This window comes from Barbatula barbatula (assembly GCF_947034865.1).
Source record: "Barbatula barbatula genome assembly, chromosome: 21".
Taxonomy (NCBI): Eukaryota; Metazoa; Chordata; class Actinopteri; order Cypriniformes; family Nemacheilidae; genus Barbatula; species Barbatula barbatula.
The window spans coordinates 12,294,953-12,317,502 of NC_136784.1; the positions used below are offsets into that span (position 1 = coordinate 12,294,953).

General features: G+C 37.8%; 3 protein-coding genes across 8 annotated transcripts in view; 1 reads left to right on the forward strand and 2 right to left on the reverse strand.

Annotated features, from left to right (window-relative positions):
- hpca (hippocalcin) overlaps nt 1-7,907 on the forward strand; it is a 34,176-nt gene extending 26,269 nt beyond the window's left edge. For all 4 annotated transcript variants that reach the window (XM_079484868.1, XM_079484869.1, XM_079484871.1 and 1 more), the window contains exons 2-5: nt 2,177-2,323; nt 3,251-3,532; nt 4,824-4,929; nt 5,521-7,907. In XM_079484868.1, the coding sequence (XP_079340994.1) occupies nt 2,228-2,323; nt 3,251-3,532; nt 4,824-4,929; nt 5,521-5,618 (582 nt within the window). In that variant the 5' untranslated portion in view covers nt 2,177-2,227 and the 3' untranslated portion in view covers nt 5,619-7,907. The remainder of the gene's footprint in view (nt 1-2,176; nt 2,324-3,250; nt 3,533-4,823; nt 4,930-5,520) is intronic.
- A 103-nt stretch (nt 7,908-8,010) lies between these two features.
- tmem54b (transmembrane protein 54b) lies at nt 8,011-15,711 on the reverse strand. 3 transcript variants are annotated; one of them, XR_013788127.1, is made up of 7 exons: nt 15,445-15,571; nt 14,537-14,730; nt 13,757-13,816; nt 13,157-13,348; nt 11,760-11,906; nt 11,119-11,552; nt 9,555-10,605 (listed from the first exon to the last, which is right to left on the reverse strand). XR_013788127.1 is itself a non-coding variant. In XM_079484296.1 (6 exons), the coding sequence occupies exons 1-6, from the start codon at nt 15,455-15,457 to the stop codon at nt 11,328-11,330; spliced, it is 831 nt and encodes a 276-aa protein (XP_079340422.1). In that variant the 5' UTR covers nt 15,458-15,711; the 3' UTR covers nt 8,011-11,327. The 3 variants fall into 3 exon arrangements, 2 of the variants coding, with proteins under 2 accessions (XP_079340422.1, XP_079340423.1); XM_079484296.1 differs by having other exon boundaries at nt 8,011-11,552; nt 15,445-15,711; XM_079484297.1 differs by lacking the exon at nt 11,760-11,906 and having other exon boundaries at nt 9,541-11,552; nt 15,445-15,561.
- A 793-nt stretch (nt 15,712-16,504) lies between these two features.
- LOC306910496 (gap junction beta-3 protein-like) lies at nt 16,505-17,254 on the reverse strand (the record flags this gene model as incomplete). Its single annotated transcript, XM_079485073.1, has 1 exon — nt 16,505-17,254. One exon carries the CDS (start codon nt 17,252-17,254, stop codon nt 16,505-16,507), a length of 750 nt encoding a protein of 249 aa, XP_079341199.1.
- Between the last annotated feature and the right edge of the window lie 5,296 nt (nt 17,255-22,550).

Consider the following 22,550-nt stretch of genomic DNA (forward strand, 5'->3'; position numbering starts at 1 on the left):
TTTGAAGAACGTCGGTAACCAAACAACATTGGCCCCCATTGACTTCCATTGTATGGAAACAAAACCACTTAGACATTTCTCAAGGAAAGAAGAAAGAGTCATACAGGTTTTGAAGGACATGAGGATGAAATGATGATCAAATGATTTTTGTTTCTGGGTGAACTGTCCCTTTAAGATGGCACGTCCTTGTTCTAATGATTGCTTATGGAAAGCTAAAAGGTGGTTTTAAATTAGGTTTCCCTCATCTGATCCATCTCTGCTGGGATTTAATGCTCTCTTGAGAGGTCAAACGCACTCAGTATAGGCTGGAAAATCAAATCCGACATGCTGCTATCATCCATAATCACACAAAAATTAGCGTCTATGAAAGTGATACCGGAGGATGTTGGCAAATGTGTTTTCTCTGAATGCTTATGTAAGATATTGTTGCCTAAACTCTAAGCAGTCATTTCCCTTTACGTGCTGTCAGAGCATCTTTCTTCATTGATGGCTTCTGTGTGTTTGAGATTAATCGGTCTAGCAGTGTTAGACAAAATATAAAGAAATGGCTTCCTTTCAATTCATACATTGGAATTTAAAGTTAATTGGCCTTGGCCAACATGATAATAAATGATTAATTCAATAGAAATAGAAATGACTGGAAGAGGACTTTAATGGGTTGTAATAAAAAATGAACAGTCTGAAAACAGAGACGTTTCAGAAGTCTAACACTTTGTTTTATGAAAAAGATATTTGAAAAATGCCACCATCGAGTACCATAGTAGAATAAATAGCTTTATACGTTTCTTTGTTCTGTTGAACACAGAAGAAGATATTTTGAAAAATGTAGGAAAGCAAACAGTTCTGCTATTGTACTTTTGGCCAACATTGACTACTATTGTAGACTATTGTAGTCAATGATGGCCAAGAACTGTTTGGATACAACATTCTTCCAAATATCCAAAGAAAATGAATACAGATTTGGAACAACTCGAGGATGACTACATAATGACAGAATTTGTGTTTTTGGGTGAACTGTTGCTTTAAGATTTATATCATTTTATGTTGAAAATGTGTATGGCAAGATGCTTATGGGTGAGTCATAAATGTAATTGCATTTTAATTCTTCCAACATAAATTCAATGACAATTGGTTTTATCTAGAGTATATAGCGCTTTTGACAATTAAAATGTGTTGTAACGTCTCGATCAAAACTCAAACATGAAATTCACTTCCGAACGGCATGCATTTAAGTCTTGGCCCGTCTCGTTTGTGTGTACCAATCCTCCAATGTTTGATGCCGTGGCTTCGTATTGCTGCCCATCTTGCGGCGTGCGTGGGCGACTCCATTATTAATCAGTGCAGGTAGCCGGGTTCCTGTTGCCACTGTTTTCATAACATCATGAAATAATTCCGAGCATTCGTCTGCTTTTCCATCTCACATTTGATCTGATTAATGCCTGCCGTTCTGCAGCGATTATTTAAAGCATTCAGCCGTTTGTGTATTTTCACCAGAGCACTTTTCGTACCCAGTTGGTGAGTGTGAGTCAGCTCAGAAGGGTGCTGTTAATTCACTAATGGATGTGTACATCCACACATACAAACCCACACATTACATTGGCTTTAATTATCCATGTAATGTCAGGGGAGACATTAGAGTTCACCAAACATTCCCTGATGGGTGTCGCAGCAGAGCAGGAGGGTTCAAGCACAACTTATGATTCGGTAGAAGCTTGCGGTTTTTAATTGGTTCCAAAATCGTGTTCATGATGCAGTGACGCCTTCTAATCACTTAGAGTCTGCTGTGGGATCTTTACTCATTACTCAAACTCTTTCTTTCCACTTCAACTGGAAACCTAATGCTAGTTATTATCCTGCCCTGTGGAATACTCAATTCTGATTGGTCAATTACACCATATCATGTTCCTCAATAATCGTCAAACACCTGGGGATTAAGTCATATCGGGCTACTCTACTGGTGCTACTTAAACGTTTCAAATAATAAAATAATAACTTATTAAGTATTTTGTTAAATCAATATTTTGTGTCCAATTACTTAGCAACGTGGAAGTAAATAGCTGCTGGGGCCCTGATCACACAGTCAGGGTTTATTTTGCCATATCGACCGGCTAACTTAACATTATCCTTTGTCTAATGATTTGTCAGGTCTCACTGGTCTATTTTATTTTGCCTACAGGTTTGACCAGAAGCCTCAGTGTTGTGACTGCGCACACGGAGACTTATCATCATGGGAAAGCAGAACAGTAAGCTCAGGCCAGAGATGCTACAGGACCTGAGGGAGAACACAGAGTTTACTGATCATGAGCTACAGGAGTGGTACAAGGTGGGAACTTTTTCTCTTATACTGTAGGTGGATGGAAGACGTGCGGGAAAAAATATCAGTATCTGCAAACAAATGCTTTTTTGGAAACCTATATATGATTTTTCCTCTATGGATCAAAAAGATGTTTTGAGAAATGTCTCAGGACAAACAGGTTTGGAATCACATGAGGAAAGGATCTTGACTTTTTTGTGAACTGTCCATTTAACATTTTTTGGGAATGACTGGTCTAAAGTAATTTTTCAATGGTGACCAGAGGTGTACTTCATCAAATGATGTGTTAAATCTGACGATTTGCATTAAAAAATGTGTTTGTTATATTTTAATTTTAATACTGGCCATTCGGTTTTATATTTTGTTATTTAGTGTACTAACCATTATACATTTGGCTAATGTTTGGGGCTACTGTTTGATCTACAAGTGCGTATCACAAACACAACCGGTACAGAAACACTATGCCAACATATGCATTATATGATAGTGTTTATCCATAAGCTCAGCACTTTAAAGTAGCCGTCTTCCCCACACACACAAACAATGTATATGTCTGCAAATGGTTGTCATGGAAAAGGCTTTACAGTAACATGTATCCCAGGTCTGGTTGTCTCAGGAGAAAGAAAGACACATGAATAGTGGCAAAAATATCCTTTTACAAGAATGGATTAGTCTCCATGTATTGAAATTTAAGCCACTGTGAGCCACACTGACCCCAGGGCTGTAAAGGAGCAGAACTTCTGAATTTGAATGAGACACACAAACATCTTGGCTGAATGTTAAAAAGCAGAGCTTAAATAAAAAAAAAAATTCCTGGAATTTAAAATGTTCAATCTTGCTCATATTTGCTCTAGTCACAGCAAATGGCATATCTGAGATGAAGAATGAAACCTAATAAAGAATTCCAATAATGGAAGTCTATGCTTTTCCAAACAGGGGTTCCTGAAAGACTGCCCCAGTGGGCATTTGAACGTGGAGGAATTTAAGAAGATCTATGCCAACTTCTTTCCCTACGGTGATGCCTCGAAGTTTGCTGAGCACGTATTCCGCACGTTTGACACCAACAACGATGGCACCATCGATTTCCGGGAGTTCATCATCGCTCTGAGTGTGACATCACGGGGGAAACTGGAGCAGAAGCTGAAATGGGCCTTCAGCATGTACGACCTGGACGGCAACGGCTACATCAGCCGTGACGAGATGCTGGAGATTGTGCAGGTCAGAAGGCATTGCAGGGATGTTTGTGCTGTAATCTGCATTCTTAATCCACTTTGAACCTAAACTCAACGCACAGTATATTTCTCTCTAACATATTCAACATGATGTCGTATTTAATGCTACCCATCATAATGCCAGACGGATTTGTTTTAACACACGGTGGAGACGGTGGAGGAGGAACAGATGTATTGGTGGTGACAAACACTTGAAAATGAAATATATTATGCACAAGGCATTTATTAATTCAATAATATTCTAGCGTTTTGATAGTCTCTGCCCTTATAAAGAATGATCAAGAGTGAAACCAAGAATTAAAGATGAAAACAATTGCTATTTAAATTGTTTAAAGTCATTTATATAAAAAATGAAAGAATTAACTTGTGGATGCAACTCTGAATGTGTGCTTGGCAATTCTTTTATGAATCTGTTTCTTATTACACTGGATTACTGTGATGCAGTCAAAGCCTTTCATGCGGCTTCTCAATGCAGCACATCTCATTGCTTTCACTCTTTTTATGGGTTCTCAAAATACTGAATTACAATCAGCATTATTTATCATAATACAGACAGATATTCCCCTCTCTCTCTCTCTCTGTTACTAATACAACCCTTTATAATGTACGGATGAGACACGGATGGGAAGCCCTGACCCCTTGTGGAACAATCAAGCTGAAACATTTCCCAGTTGATTTCTCCCATTTCTTACCGGCTGTGGCAGAAGGGAAGATATTAGCATGTGGTTAGCATGCTCAGTTGGTGTGCAATCTCCCTCGGCCGGGCTTGGCAACGCTCTGTTGCACGCAATGCCTGTCAAAGCCTGCGGGGAAGGTTGAGATTGCGGCGAGGAGGGAGGGTCACGCTCCTCTCTTGGATTACAGAGTTAAATTTAACCAGGGTTTATCCCTGTGTGTGCAGAACGGTGGGATTATCCGCAAACCCGTGGAGGTTACAGTCAGCTGGTACTCGGAGATAGCAGCCTGTTGCATATTTGATCATGGCAGTCACTTTTTAAAGGTGGACTGAGAGATGAAAATGCCACCTGCAATCTACTTAAACTGTATTATTATTGCTTAAAAGCATTGATTTATATCTGACATCTCCAATAAATCTTACGGTAGTTTTCCCAAGTTTGACTTGGTGAATGAATGTCGCCTAAAGAAAGATTATTGAGTTATTGAACGCTGCCTGTGCAGAAGCTGTGAGGGCTAGATAAGGTGATGGTGGTTTATTGATTTATTTTAGCTATTTTTTACCCAGGTGTGTTATTGATATCCCCCTTTATCACCGACAGGCTATTTACAAGATGGTGTCATCGGTGATGAAGATGCCTGAGGATGAATCCACACCGGAGAAGAGGACAGACAAAATATTCAGACAGATGGACCTTAATAATGATGGTAAGGAGTTTTGAATGCGTTTCAGGGTCCAAAATAACAAGTTTTCTTCACAAATGGATGTTGCGTTTATTTGGAAGTAGATCATAGTACACTATTTAAAGGGACAGTTCACCCAAAAATGTCAATTCTGTCATTATTTACTCACCCGCAAGTTCCGTATACATTTCTTTGTTCTGATGAAAACAGAGAAATATATTTGGAAAAATGCTTGTAACCAAACAGTTCTTGCCACCATTGACTACCATTGGAGGAAAAATGACAATGGTAGTCAAAAGTGCCCCAGAACTGTTTGCTTTCCTACATTCTTCAAAATATCTTCTTTTTTGTTCAACAGAACAAATTATTTTCTCCTACTATGGTAGTCAATGGTGGCCAAGAACTCTTTGCATTGAATCTCTTTCTCTGTGTTTATCAAAAGTCAAAACAAAGCAATGAGAACAGAATTTTCGTTTTTGAGTGAACTGTTAAATCTTTTTATTGATTTTTTAAAATCATCACACACTTTAAAAGCAAAACCCGACTGTGTGAGAAAAGCAATTATATTCTGACCCTTGATTCTTTTCTTTCAACCATTTCTGTCTTTCCTTTTAGGCAAGTTGTCTTTGGAAGAGTTCATAAAAGGTGCCAAAAGTGATCCGTCCATTGTGCGGCTACTGCAGTGTGACCCCAGCAGCGCCTCGCAGTTTTAAATCTCACCAGACATCTGGCGCTCGATGCATGAAAGCTCTAGTATCTCATCTTTTGGGTTCCAGATGGATCAGTTTTAAGAAAAAAAGTGCATCAATTTTACTTTCAGTCTTTGCCGAAAATGACATGCGTACATCCGAAGAACAAAGTTGACACCTGCCAAGACGTCTCGTGTCTGCTGTGTGTCACCTGTGCATGTCTCTGCAGAAGCTGCTAGTGGAATGCTCGGCTTCAAAATATCACAGGCTGATCGTGCCCGGGGTCCAGATTTTCAAACGGAATGTCTCTTCTTAGCATTCGTGCATGCGCTCCCACTTTCTGTACCCCCACAACCTTCTTGTGTTTAATATATGTGCTGTTCTTTTTGTAATTTTCCCTGTTGATTTGAGGGCACAGGCCCCTTATCTACTTTTTATATGGATATTTATGTGTACATACAGTATAGACACATATAGGAACATGTTATGAGGCAATTATTGATGTCTTTTTACTCACTTCTAGCATCTTTGCGGCAGTATTATGTAGCTTCAGGCAGCATCCAAAACTTTGCCTCTGACCCAGTGGACTGATGGAATGAATGTTGGGAATTTTCTGCTCTGGCGCTCATGATCTTTATTTTTATGAAGAGAAGGCTGAGGATCCCATTGAATGCTCTGTTCATTTTATTCTTTAAAAAATGTTTTGATGTCATTGTTGTAAATATGTGGTTTGCTTCCATATTTCTTTATTTATATTTGCATTTTAATGGTGTTATTTTGCCATGGGTGATTATATTGGTCAACGGAGACGTGATGTATTATGCTGTTTCCAGTAAGTTGTTCTTAATTCAAGGCTTTCCAATGCATCGTGGGAAACATTTGCATCGGGGGATTTACTGTATTTCCGTTGTGTTTTGAATCAAAGACACTGGTAGCACATATCTTTTATGGCGCTTGATCTGTGTGCGTGTGGTTATGCGCATTTGTAAGTGCACAAGAGTGAAGGTTTGCATGTTTCGGTGTGCGTCTGTGCTACCTTTATAGTATCACTTGTGTAGTTCTATACAACATTTGTATGCAACAGTAGGTTTTTCGATCTTCAGTTTTAAGCAGCAAACCAATACCTAGTCAGCACTCGAAATTGTACTTTATAAAATTTTAAGACATCCTTCAACAACTTAGATAGAAATGTACGACGCTATGATTTATGATCATCACATTTAGATAAACAGTTTGGATACTAAAAGCCACCGCTAAGGGCTTATTTCCACTCCTGAATTAACAAGTGTAAGGAAAAAGCCACTGCTTTGATTTTTCTTTGTTTTATGCAACAACTGACATTCCATGACCTGGATACAACAGGTGTTTCTGCTTTGTTAAAACATAGTGATCGAGCTTAGAGACTAGCTCACAAGCCCACTCTGTGTGTAGCTCTCAGTTTGCCGCCATCCATGTTGCTTCCATATTTGTACCGAGACCATATTTGATGCTGCACCCTCTATGGCAACTTTCCTCTATTATGTTGCATGAAACCTCATGCGAGGACATAATGATTGTCCCCTTTTACTGACGTTGAAAACAAATATACCTATGTGTTTAGCATGTTGCCTGAGAGTCATTCTTTATCAACCCAAGCTTGCTCAACACCTGTCAATGTTGTGTCAGTAATGTTTTGATAAACAGCGTAAAGCAGTTCATAACATATAGTAGACTAATATATACATACAATTAAAATGAATATTTCACACATACAAATCTAGGCTGAGAAGCTAATATTATTAAGATAAAATGAAGCCATTAACATTAATGTCAAGTTATATTTGCTTCACAGTGTTTATTGAAATATCCCAAACTGTAATGTCAATTTACTTGTCTAAATAGCGTAATTATTTCCTTAACAAAAAAAATTATTTTTGAGTCTGGTTCCAAAATGAGATAAAAATCTTATTTTTGTGATATATAAAATCCCGTTTACATTCTTTAGATTAAGTAGAGTTTGCAGGATGTGATCATTTTGGAGCAAATATGAAACCAAAACATGTAGTCTCTTGGTCGTTTGTCAAACGTCACATGACCAAACAGGAAACCGTTCTTGTTACTGGTAAGTAACATCCGCTTGTTGGAAAAAGTGTTAACAGCCCTTTGAAATAACTGCGATATCTATAATTATCTGTTGAGGTAATCTGCTAATCTGGCTGTTTTCATTTGTGGTGTTAATTCTATTGTATTGTTAATACATCAATGAGATCAAGAAAAATAAATAAATGATATGTCTGTATGGAGATGATAATGGACATTATGGACAAGGACAGCAATCCTCTTTGGTATTTTTCCTGAAGGCATTTTGCATAAAACCGGTCTCCATGTAGGCATAACAACACCTGAAGCAGATGCGAAGACCTGTTTTCCGGTTTTTGTACGATATTGAATCCTTTTATTTTTGTAAATATTACTCTAGCAATGTGAAGAGGATTGGCAAATAACAGGTGTCACGACCGGTGGGTAGCACGGTCAGAGGAAGAACCCAAGGGCAGGCATCGGTGGTACGGACAGAACAAAAACCCACGATGGGGTAAAATAAGGACTGGACAAAATGACAAGACAGTGAACTAAATCCCTCGAGGTGGATAAAACAAGAGAACAGAATAAACTAAGACTTACAGAAAATAACGAGAATCAAAGTTAATAACAGCAGTCCAATGGGGCAAGGTAATCCAAAGGTAATGTACACTCAAGGTAAAATAATCCACAGGGCAAGGCAAGGCAAGGCAAGGTAATGCAATGCAAGGCAAGGGGTAAATTAACACAAGGCAGGTGCAGAGAATGAAACACAAATGGAAAGCTAAACGAGGGAACGAGAGGGGCGGGTCCATAGACGAGACCGGAGAAAATGCATATTATGTCATGACCGACAATATGTTTCTCTCCACACTGAACATGAGGATCTGTCATGATTCTTCCACTAGACCAAAAAAAACATGACATGATGAGGCAGATTCATGACAGACAGGTATAGGCCAGACTTACCATTGGGCTTGACTGGGCCACAGTCCATAGGCTTGCTCTCGTTTATTTGTTTTGTTTAGAAAGATGCCAGTCATTGTATTTGACTAAAGCAAGTGCGCACACATTGCCAACAAAACCGCGTGCGGTTCATGTCCGGCATTGTTTAGGGCGGGGAAAGCCGCTCCATCTATCAGCTTCAAACACTCTCCAAATCCAGCGTTATATCCAGCGTTTACAACCAAATGCATTTGAACAAACAACACAGCTGAACTTCGCGAACATAGTTCTCTCTCTCTCTCTCCTGAACACAAGTGAAAGTGACTTGTGCGCATGCTCCTTCTCCCGCTCTCCTTGGTTGATGCGTGGGCGTGGCGGATGCTTTTCAGGGAGAATTGTCCAATAAGGGACAAAGAAAAGATGTTACATAACGATTTTTCATGTTCGAAAAAAACTTTCCGAAACCAGTATGAACGCTGAGGGAGAGTATCGAGCACAGAAATGCTACATCATACATCCAACTCGTTTTTTGACAAGTTGACCATGTTAAGTATGAGAATACTACACGTTTAACACTATAAAGAAGTCAGAATGCATGACACACCGTTTGCTGTATTGCTCATTGTTTGTTTCATGTTAACGCTGGGGTTCCCAAATTTCTGATTTGGCAGGTATTATAATAAGTCCACCAATATAGGGAAAACACACAAACAGATTTGTTCTTTTTAAGTTAGAATGCCTCCACTGTCAGTGCAAGAACTATAGGAACATAACTAATATAAACATAAAAACTGAACGTGTAAACCGATGTGCAAGTGTCATGGTTAGTCATTGGAAAAAAGCATTTACTAATGCTAACAAACACATGTTTCTGTACCTACGGGGACCTTTTCCTCCTTTAAATTTTATTTTCATAAAAAATGGTCAACAAAAATGCACGGAGTCATTAAGATTTTAATATTTGTAATTTAATATACAGTAAACGTTGAAAATTTGCTGCGGTTAAAGACATGTTGCGGAAATGACATTTTTGCTAATATTGCAGCGAACTGGCAGCTAGCGAGGTCTACTACATACGTTTTGACTCTTAGCATCTTTATCCTTGAGTTAAACGGTAATATACATTTATTTAAAAAAATGTAGTTCAAAGTACAGATAACTGAGTTGTGTGGTAAGGACACACAATCAATACTGACACAGATAAGATGATATTTACCTTATATTACCTTATATAAGTCATAATAAAAGCCGTAAGGACTCAAAAGTGTGGGACAGGCACATTTACTTAAAAAAATCATAACAATGATCAGTAAATAATACAACAAATGTAAGATACTGTAAATTAATATGTATAAACAATTCCATTTGAAATTCAAATTGTTATTCAATTAACTTATTTTAAGTATTTTGACACAGTGACCAGAGATGTGGGACATGACAAAATCCTTAATTATATTCTTAACAAGGTGTTTTATGACACTGTGACTATATTTCTAATGCGTCATATGAGACATTTTGAAATAAATCTGAAATTTCACTGCTGGGAATCAAAAGTGCCCGTAGTTGCAGAAACACCCTTATATAAAGAATTCTGCATGTTAAGTAAGGGATAGTCAATGGCTAGCCGTGCATTAAAGAAGGACCAAGAACCAAAAAATCCAACTAAACTAAACTAAAACAACTAAAATCCTTCAATGCATGGCTAGCCATAGAGTATCCCGCTTATACCATCGACATTTGCCGTGCCATAGCGGTTATTGATGTTTGAGTAATTTCAAATCTTAAACTGACCGGAACCACCTGTGCATCAAACGGTTTTAATGCACACTTTCCAGCCAATCAGAATCGAGTATTCAAACAGAGCATGGTATAACGTAACTGCATAACCTTACCCTCAAACAACATAAAGGACATGCAGTCTCAACCGTTTATTTCACTAACCATGTCCAACTTACAGTCAACAGAGATACTGTAGACATTTACTGGACTGTTCCTCGTGTTATTAACTCTTTCCCCACCATTGATGTAATTTTCTGTCATTTTACGAGACCACACTTCCCTTCCACTGACGAAATTCAACACCCCTGTTTCACTGTATGCCTAAGGGGGCGCTGTTACGCATATTCTGAAAGTGTAGAGCATCATCGTTCTGAATGTGATCTGTGTAAAGTCCATAGCCGTGTCCAAAGTTGCCACTTATATTCTCCCTACATTTGTTGACTAATATAGTCAAATTGAAATGAAACTTGAATTCAGACACTCGTTGCTCCAGAAGCGCTGTGGGTGCCAATTTCTGTCGACTGCAATGCATCATAAAGTGCACTTAATCATTTCTATGACTTCGTAGAACACTAAAATGGATCCTCTCTTAATTGTGTACTAATTTAGGGTAGGCGGCTGTTTCAAAATCAGCCTTAATCTGACAATAAAATGTTCAAAGAAGAACAAAGTTTTGGGAAAATAATCAAACAATGCTAGTGCTGCAGACAAGCTTTTTAAATGCTGGCAGGGAAAGAGGTACATGTTTTCAAGTAAAAAAATAAAAAAATGGGGTGAGAGAAAATGACAAAAAGATGCCCGACAAACAATACATTCACACACGGATGAGAATCCATGAACTGAACCTGTACAGCACCTTTGATACATTCCCTTCAGAAGAATAACACGTGTTAAATGCCCTTTATTCCTGTACGGCACTGAGTCAGGCCGAAGCCCCAGCAGGGCTCATAATCAGATCCAGATACTGGACCTTTCCAAAGCTCCCCGGCTGAACTGAGTGGAGGGTTGATAGATCTGCATGGAGTTTGTGTAGCGGTGCGGTCGTGAGTCGTAATGTGGCTTTTGCTGCTCTGTGGGTCTAACACACATCTTCTGATCCTCATCTCCTTGGCAACGCTGGGATGTGGGCACGTAGCGGGGGAGTAGAGGGGATTGGGCCCCTCTCTGGATTTTTATCTAAAATGGAACACAGTAATAGCAGTATGAGGCATCGATTCACACACGTAGTTAGTATTCTCTTGTGACTCTTTTAGTAAGACCACCCGAGATAAAAACACACAGGATGAGACCACCTACACCTAAGCGCTGATTATTTTTAATAGTATAAGATTTCAATTGTATCCGACTTGGGATGTTAATTTATTAGGGTACAGTCTGTCATACCAGTCTGTTGGGATCCTGTTGAAGGTGTTTGCCGAGGCAGCAAGGCAGAGAGAGGTAGGAGATGGAGACTTTAAATAAGCGACATGAGCACACCATCTCCACAGCGCTTATGATTATCAGCGGTACCCAGAGGGCTATTGTCGTGCTCTGAGAAAAGATTAAAAAAAGAGTGTGAATTTCACCAGTGTGTTTCTCTTAAATTCCCCAAAAGACTTGTTACACTTATAAAACAAGTCACAAAAAAACAATAACTGTGAGATCCAACGTGCTTCCTGGAATATCTATTCACACTTTTTTCTTGAGTTTGGTTGCAATTATGCACATTCGTTTTAAACTATTTTATTAAGGGTGGCTTTTTTAGGTTTGCTCAAAACGTCTAGGGCAGTCAAGCTCAAAAATAACAAAAAGCAACATTAGAAACTTAAAATAATCTGATCATTAGATATATTTGAAATGAATAAACTGAATTGCATTGCATATTAGTTTGATTAAATAAACAATTTGTTGGATGGGGATGATCATGTCACTTTGTCGCATTTAGGTTTAGCCCTGTAACGTTCAGCCAAGATATTTTGAGAAAATTCTCAATAGTTTTCTAGTTTAATAGCCGGTGTTGTTTGTTTACCAACATTCTTCAAAATATCTTCTTTTGTGTTCTGCTGAAGAAAGGGAGTCATACAGGTTTGGAATGACGTGTGGTTTAGTAATGAACTATCCCTTTTAATCCAATAATAATGATTTGTTGGCAGATGCCACTTGGATCGATATTTGTTATTGAATCCGTCTAATGCAGACTGTTAAGATGTAGGACGAATATGTTATTGTAAAACATACGTTGTAAACTATTAGTTTAGCCAAGTAACAGGTCTTACACTGGTAACCCAAAATAATACTGGCAAGACATACTTTTAAGTTGCTAGCTAATGTAATTTAATTGTTATTTATTTTGCTTAAAGAAATAATCTACAATCTTTGCTGTCTTGAGCACTCAAACTAAAACTGAGATATGAGAATAGTCTAGATGTAGCAGGTCTGGAATCATTGTGATCAAACTCGTCAACACAAAAAACACAAAGCAGATACAACTCAAAGGATGGAGAAATGTCATGAACCAAGGATGATGGATGTAAAATGCACCTGTTTACACAAGGGTGGTTATCTGAAATATTTGGGATTCATTCATACGATTGTTCAATCATTGTGACAGCTCTAAACCTCATGTTAGTTCAAACCCCCATGATGGACTATACTTTTCAATATAAACTCTCATTATATACAAAAGCAGCTTATAAAAAGTATATGCTCCACAGAAAATAACAGTATGTGGTTTTGAAATAAAAAGACGTTTTGCTGTACCTGTGAAATGAAATGGCACATACAACACTCTCTGTACTCACAAAAATACGAGTAGGGTCAAAAGGACACTGGTTGGCGATGTTTATGTAGCTTCTGTCATCAGTATAGCCGCAGTAAGTGAGCAGACTCTTGTCACCATTAATGACGGTCTTCACCAAGGACATGGTCAGTCCGATGACGGAGGCAGTGGCCACAACAATGGCTATAGTGCTTGACACAAGCAGCGACCACGTCTATGGCAAAAAAAGAAAAAAATCACCATATACTTTACAAGAAAGAATCGACTCAAGTGCCTGGAAAAGGCACTTGCAGACATCACAGAGGTTCTGACATTTCTGAGCTGCTTATTAAATGTGAAGTTATAGCTGCAAGCTCACTGACAAGGCGGTGATCAAATGCTTGAGAAAGAGACAACAAGCCCTGATGAATGAGAGAGGAACCAGGTGCCACTGACAGGGAATAATTCACAAACACATACATCAATGACAACTGTTTTTTTTTCTTTCTTTAACTTTGTATTTTAACTTTTTAAAGGCGTCTCTGGGTATGTAGACAATGATGTAACCAACTCAACATCCAAATGGTGGACACATGATAGAATTTGATCAAACATGGGGTAGAGAAAATGTCAGAACACTTACCAGAATCTTGTTCTTTCTGTTTTTGGAGAGAATAATAGTCAGAATCCCACTAATGATGCACTGTATGTAAAATATTAAAACATCGTTGTGATTTTTGTTGTGAAGTATGTTGTTAAAGTTAGACTAAAAGTATACATTTTATTGCATTAGACCACACAAAATATACATTCTTTAGAAATATACATTCTTTAGAAAAGTTAATGTGAACTGGATTTGAAGTGGACTTAATACAACCTTTATTTAAAGGGATGGTTCACCAAAAAATAAAACATTATGCCATCACTTATGACCCTAAAAAACTGTATATAACTGTGGAACACAAAAGAAGATATTTTGAGAAATGTCTCAATAGTTTTGTATCCATACGATGAAAGTCAATGGAACCCAATGTTGTTTGGTTACCAACGTTCATCAAAGTATCTTCTTTTGTATTCTGCAGAAGAATGTAAGTCACACAGGTATGGAATAACATGAGGGTGAGTATAAACTATCCCTTTAAATAGAAAAATAATGATATGTTGGCAGTTGCCACTTGGTTTGATATTTGTTATCTAATCCGTCTAATGCAAACAGAAAAGACGAATAATTCTTGTTAGATGTACTTTGTAACACTATTTTATACTCTAAACAGTATATATCCAACTATCATAATATGAATTCAGGAGACAAGATAAAATACTAATTTGCCAATTCCCAAAACCCCTGGTTTCATAGATCACATCACGCATATTACTATAATGTAGATAAGTATTCACTTGTTTTAAAAATATAATGTCCCACCATCAGGCCTGCTGCCAGGGCGATGAGATTGGAGATGGCGCTTTCTATTGCCTGACCCACATGGAGGCTGAAGTACCTCAGCACCACACCATGAACCAGAGCGGCCAACAGGAAATTGACATGCCCCACTAGCACCATTCTAAGACCAATCTTCATCAGCCTCTTCTGCTCATCCAGATTGTTACAACCCACCTCTGAGGGGAGAGAGAGAGGAGGTGAGATATGAAACAGAGACTCTTCCATTAGCATCACTCCAGCTAAAATCTTTTGAAGGTCCAGCCTCCCACAATTTATGGTTTGGAGAGGAACATGTGACAGGGGTCATATTTTCACAAAGCTGTGCTGACAAACGTTAGAAATATTTTGCTTGTTGGCTCTGTGAACGCCGAAGGAAAGATAACAGCTAGAGAGGAGTGTGGGTGGACATCATTTCAAGCAAACACATCTGATCGACCGGGGACAGGGTTTGAGTTAAAGTAGACATGTCACTTCAGTTAATCATTATGTGCTCTGTGTACTTGGCAGAGCAAACTTGAAAGAAAATGTGCTTGTTAGAGATTTTACAAATGAAAAACACAACTTTGACAGGGCAAAAGGTACAGTGTTCATGAATTTAAAGTGTGCATTTTAAGCATGAGTCCTGTGGTTTGCCTGGTACAAACAAAATGTCCTTCTAAGACATCACAGCCTTTTTTAATAAAGGTTTTGTTTAAGAAACACTTTGAGAAACAAATCTGTATTGAGTACACTTTTTGAAGGCTCTTCTTAAGGCTATCACCAATAGAAAAATAAATATTTGCCACTGTACACGGCATGTGCACTGTGTAAAAAAACATTCACAACATCCTTCAACACAAATTCAAGATGCAAATGCAAATTTCAAGACTAGTCTATATTCAGTACCTTACCTGAATTATCCATTTGAACAGCCTGTTAGGTCATTACATTTCTCAAAATCCTCCCGGAAAGAGAAAACAGACTCCACAGTGATTTGAGTCAGAGATGTTGTGTCTAGAGGAAACGCCTTCAAATACCATGTAGTGATACGCTGGTGTGGAGGTACAGTCATGTATACGTTCAGCCGTCGTTTTCTCTGGATTTTACTATGTTTCGGTTTAGGGCAACATTACATTTTTTCAGCAATTTATTTTGTCAAGACTGTTCATAAGTCATCTGAGGTTTGAACAAAGTTGTATTATTATATACAGTATGTGGGTGGTGGTTGAAAATATAGGCTACCATACACGTGTCCTACGGTGTCACATTTAAACAAACCTTTAATAATAAATGATTATTTAATATTATTTATAGTTATATTCATCATATAGCATAAGATACATTTATCTTCAACGTTTGTTTGTTTTTCCCACTGTTTGCAGTCACATCATAGGACAAATTTATTGTTTGTCTGTGATCTACCCATTTGCTATTGTACGTTCATATTTATATATTATTTGATGTTTTATCATTATTATCACAGCAACTCAAGCTTTGGTTCTTTATGCTGCACATTTTCTTGTTACCTTTTGACTTGTTCAGTTCCTTATATGAGAATGTATTAAGAACATTAAAATGATTCATTTTCTTTTGTATAACTTAAGCCTGTTTAATATTTAGTCCTGTGTTTATTGGTGCTTTTCTGCTGTTTTAATATAATATAATCACAAGAAAGTGCAATGAAGTTTAAACAACAGTGTTCGTAGTTGCACGGGATAGAAACTCGATCTCACAAGAGAAAGTAAAACAGGGTTTAGTCTGGACATGGACAACACAATGTTTTATATCATTTGTAATTTACTTGCTTTATGGTTGTTGATCTATTTTACAATTTATGAAACATAACAACTGCACATGTTTACCTTAATTCGAACAATTACTCCCTTTTTATTGTGAAAGTTTTACAAAAGCGCAAACGTGCCACCTTTCGGTAACAAGCAGTACATGTACATCTATACAAAAAATATCGATTTATGACTGCTTGCTTTCTTTCACCGAATACGTCGGTTTGTAATCCACAAGTTTGATGGTATTACAGGCGACGCATTCTGATTTTCTACCGCCAGATGTGTTCTGACAGCAGTGTAGGATGCGCATAGAGACCAAGTAAAACATCTCACAGATGTTCAGCACGACACACACAGCCGATGCTCCCACCATGAAATACGTGAAAACTTTCTTCTCGGTGGGACGGGCGATGTAACAAGTGACATGCCTGCATGGCTCCACGTCACACTGCACGCTGCGTGGCATGTCGAAGTTGTGATATATCACATGCAACAGGTACAGAAAAATCACCTCGATGGTCGTCTTGGCGATGAGGCTGAGCAGGTAGGTCCACCACAGCCCCCCGTGCTTCTGCCCCGTGTTGTCGTAGAGTTTGGCGCCCTCTCCGTGTTTGACTCGGTATTTGCGCTCACGCTCCTCGCGGTACCACACGTGCATCACCACCAAAAAGGAGGGACAGGTGATAAACACAAGCTGCAGAGCCCACAGTCGCGTGTGAGTGATGGGGAAGTAATAGTCATAGCAGGCGTTGGGACAGCCCGGTCTTTTGGTGTCGCAGTCAAAGTTGTGATTCTCGTCGCTCCAGACGCGCTCGGCTGCCACGACAAACACCATGACGCGGAACACGAAAACCAGAGTGAGCCAGATGCGCCCGAAACCCGTCGAGTATTTATTCGCCCCGCTGAGGAGCGATTCAAGAGACTTCCAGTCCATCGGGAGGGGGTCGACGGTCAGATGAACCTTAAGATGAGGTCACGAATGGATGGATGAAAACGATGAACTGTTTGACAATATAAAAGAACAGCTTTAAAGAGAATGAAAGAGACAATGTTCAAAATATTTCTTGCATGCTCATAATGTAATTAAACAGCATTTTTGATCTACAGTATGCGTGTTTTTAATGCATGGAAGAAGGAAGCATGTGCAATTTTACTCTGTGCACAAATATCACTATCTGGCGTAATGTGTTTGATAGATAAAGCACATAATTCAAAACCTCAGCCTTTATAAAATGCAATAAAAAAACATCAGAAAGTTATTTAAGATTAGGATTTGCAGGTGTCTTGGAAAGAGTTTTTCTTTCTTTTGTTTATTCATAATATACTGCACCCAGCATTTAAAATATAATAGAAATTTCATTAATTTCATACCTAAAACTGGAAGTGGTCCATCTTTAAAACTTTGCACTCCTTGTGTACTCCTTTTGTCCTGCCCTGTTAGAACCGGAGATTATATGGTCTGGCTTTAAGAGGTGTGGCTTGATTTCTCGAAAATGTTTTTTGTCTTGATACATAGAGGATTGGAAATGTTTAGAAGTAGAGTGACCATGTCTCAATAGCCTCCATATCTATATGATAACCACCGAGTCTACACAGTATTGGCATCATATCATGTACCATTATTTAGGGAGTTACAGGATGCAAGAATAAAGAGATCCATTGTTACCCCTTAGAGTTTCTTAAATATTCAAAAACAAAACAATAATAAAGGGTCCTAATACATGAAAACAGCCTTTATTCCTCTTCCATGAAATCTATCTATGTTGTAGAATAGGCAACACAGTATCTTGTAGTCATAGGGTAGATTGTGGTTAAACCCAGACCGGAATGGGTTTGCCTATGACAAAGTAAACAGGGAATTAATATTTCATATCAAAAAGCTAGGCCCCTTTTACCCAGACAACCGTCTACTTCTTCACTCGAATACTTATTATATTTGGATTAAGAGATTTGCATTGTCGCCTAAAAGCTGAGTGTTTATTTACCATGTATAACAGAGCTCTTGGTACGAAAGCCTAGGCAAGATAACGCATAGCTCAACACACCTAATGTTCTGTGTGTTTTGTTTTTATTCAGTCAGCTGAAATGATAACTTTGATTCGGAGTTGTGATTGCATGAATTGGTGTTTATTTTAAAGGGAGTAACTGTTAATAATGGCAACAAGCGGTGCCAATATACCGTAATTGCAGATCACTTTTGATAAGTTTATGCCAGGTTTATGTTACAACACTTATTCATTATTTCATTTTCATGTTTAGCATTGGACAGCTTTTTAAAAAAGTTTCAGATTTGATGGCATAGTTGCACATAAACAAATAAACAGGGAGCACTAATGCATCACCCTACACTGTTAGATGTCGCTGTAGATTAGCAGCACATTACTGTAAAAATCCACAGTACAATACTGCATCTGTATATTACAGTAAAATACTGCAGCTCATAATGCATTCTGGGTAATTTTCATTGAGCGGGAAACTTTTACAGTAAATTTTGGTCTCGCTGTAACCTCGCTGTAGCTTTGCTGTAACGTGTAACGAAAGTGCGCCACAACGTCATCACGTCAAATCACACAGAGCCCATCCTGGCTGCAGCTGGAGGAGGATAATCGATTTCTGGCAGTTTGGTAAGTTTTTAGTTTGGTTTATTTTATGTGTTTCATACAAAAAAATTATTTTGTTTTTGTATTTTGCACAACAGTTTGTCACAGTGTTGTTTTAAACGTGGAATGAGAGAGATATGGTCGCCAACAAACGTTGCTTCTACCTCAGAAATTAAACGAAGTCAGCCCACTGCTTAAACCCGTTTTACACATCTCACTTAATGAATATAGGATTATTTCAACCATTTATGAGGGTTTTGGTGAGTTTATTTTCTGTCGAATAGTTGAAGTTCGTTTATAATGGCAAGCTAGGTAAACCGACTTGTATTTGGTAATAGATAAACTCGCGTTTGTGTTCAAATAAAATAATATTTGACCAATTCAACTAAGATTCCTCCTAAATAAATCTCATACGAAATAACAAAGTCACTGTGAAGTAGCCCACACAGCTACCAAACCGATCCATACAGATTTCATTACTAACAGATTTATAAATGTGTTTGCGGCGCTTATTTCTGTATTTACGGTATATCCGCAGAAACAGATATGATGTTCTTTAGAGTGTTTTACATTCAGTTGGCCAAAAAGTTTTGTATGACAATATATTTGTAGCGATATTGCTTCCAACACCTCAAATCAATGCTCGTACTTTGCTAAAGAGCGCTGCTGACTCCGCCTTTACGTAATGACGCTGTACGGAAAGAGGAGCGCGATCAGCTTTAAATGCATTTCCAAAAACACATTGACTTTCGCTACACCAACGGTATAGAAAATGCAATCCCAAATATTTGAACTCTTAATGTTAAAGTTATACAGGGGAAAACATTTAAATGATCATTTTGCTACATTTTTGATTGACTATCTTAAGCGTATATAATAAACAGAATGGTTTCTAAATTTCAGCAAGTAACATATCATTATATATTTCTTCTTACAGCTCTAACGTCACAGTTTGGTCCACTTTTGCACCCTGGGCTTATGAGTTTCTGTAAGTATTCACCATGTATTTATAATACAACTTTTATTCAAATTTGTTTCTGGTTTTACTTCTGACTTTTTAGTAACACTTACAATAAGGTTCTATTTGTTAACATAGGATGTTAATACATTTTAACATTTGGCAATACATTTTTAAATCAATCAATTTATCGCTGTTCACATTAGTTAATTCATAATGAATTCTCAAATATTATTAATGTTGAAAAATATATTGTTCATTGTTAGTTCATAGTATCTAAACCATTAATAAATGTTATGGAATAAAACCTTATAGTAAAGTGTTACTGAATTTTCTTTCACCATTTACTTCACAATTTGTACTTATTTCAATGGCTAACAGATTTTGTTATTTTTGGCTTTTTGTGTTACAGTCTCACCATTGATATTTTGGCTAGATTTGGTCATTTTTAAACCAAGCAAGTCATCCCAGGATGTCCAGTTACAACTGCAAGTCATGTAGTTTCTCGACAAAAATACCCACACCCACACAACACTCTCACACAGCACCACACAACACTCTCACACACCCGCACACAACACTCTCACACACACACACAACCCTCTCACACAGCCCCACACAACACTCTCACACACCCACACCCACACACAACACTCTCACACACACACAACACTCTCACACACCCGCACACAACACTCTCACACACACACACACACAACCCTCTCACACAGCACCACACAACACTCTCACACAGCACCACACAACACTCTCACACACACAACACTCTCACACAGCACCACACAACACTCTCACACAGCACCACACAACACTCTCACACACACACAACCCTCTCACACAGCCCCACACAACCCTCTCACACAGCCCCACACAACACTCTCACACACACACACACAACCCTCTCACACAGCACCACACAACACTCTCACTCAGCCACACACAACACTCTCACACACACAACACTCTCACACAGCACCACACAACACTCTCACACACAACACTCTCACACAGCCACACACAAAACTCTCACAGACAACACTCTCACACAGCACCACACAACACTCTCACACACACACAACCCTCTCACACAGCCCCACACAACCCTCTCACACAGCCCCACACAACACTCTCACACACACACACACAACCCTCTCACACAGCACCACACAACACTCTCACTCAGCCACACACAACACTCTCACACACAACACTTTCACACAGCCACACACAACACTCTCACACACAACACTCTCACACAGCCACACACAAAACTCTCACAGACAACACTCTCACACAGCCACACACAACACTCTAACACACGACACTCAGTTTGAATGGAACATTTTAACTACAGACCAGTGTTTTCTTTGCCAGTGTTAGATGACACCTGTCACTTTGTTGCTATTGTTTGTTTTGATATGTAATGTATGAATATTTTTGCTCACTTAAATGTTGTAATATATATAGTAGTCAACATTTGAAGTGGGTCAAAAAAGTTACAAGAATAGGTATTGTTCTCGCCTTTTTGATCCACTTTAAATGTTGACTACTGTACATAGTCATTATATGTTGTTAATGTAATACATCATTCTTCAATACTGTTTTAAATGTTTTAATACTTTTTGTTTCAATGAAATGATTCAATAAAAAATTTGCCTGGATTGCCTTTTGATTCATAATGTCAAGTATAGCAGTTTTATAATATTAATAACTACAGATTTATATCCAAACTAGCTAAAATATATAATAATATTTGTAATTATTGCCAATACGAATTAAATAGTAATTTGTCAATATAGGTATTACAGTAAATTGCAGTAAAAATATAATAAAAATACAGTAAAGTACTGTGTTGTATCTATACAGCAATATTTTTTGTACTGTAGTAATCTATTACAGTACAGCACTGTAAATCAAAATACAGTAACTTACTGGCAACCGTGCTGCCAGTAACGTACTGTAAAAATACAAGCAAATCGTTAACAGTGTATATGACTCTTCAGATGTCCACTCAAAAGGGAAATTAAACAGTAACAGTAAAAATCTTTTTCATGTCCTAATTCAAAAAAGTTCTGACTAAGGTTGTCACTATTCATGCATGAAAGGGTTAAAGATGAGCTGGAGACTACTGTATCAAACATTTATTTGATACTGCTTATGGGATGTACATTTAAAGATCGTTGAGTTAAAAAAAGAACATGAAAGCAAGGACTATCATTATCTGATTTCTAAAAGCTTTCATTTATTTTGCTAATTGTGTAAGTTACGCAACATGATGGAATGTAAAAACATTTATTCCAAGACTAGCTTTATTTCATTTTTATTTGCAACATGCACAAATATAAAGGCACATCCAACAACATTTTAGTTCAAAACTTGATATTCATTATATTCAACTTATTATATTCATTAAAAGCTATTAAAAAAACATGATTATATTAATTCATATTCACAAATGTCAGAAATGAGCACTTTTAAAATTGTTTTACAAATTACTAAAAAAAATCATTTTTAAGCTTTAAAGGAAATTGATCAACAGAAGTAGCCACATTCACATCAAGGCATCAACATGTAAAGTTAACAGGAAGTGTCACCATCACATTGTAATATTTTTAGTGATCTTTTAAAAATTCTCCGTTAAGGAAGTCCAGCTC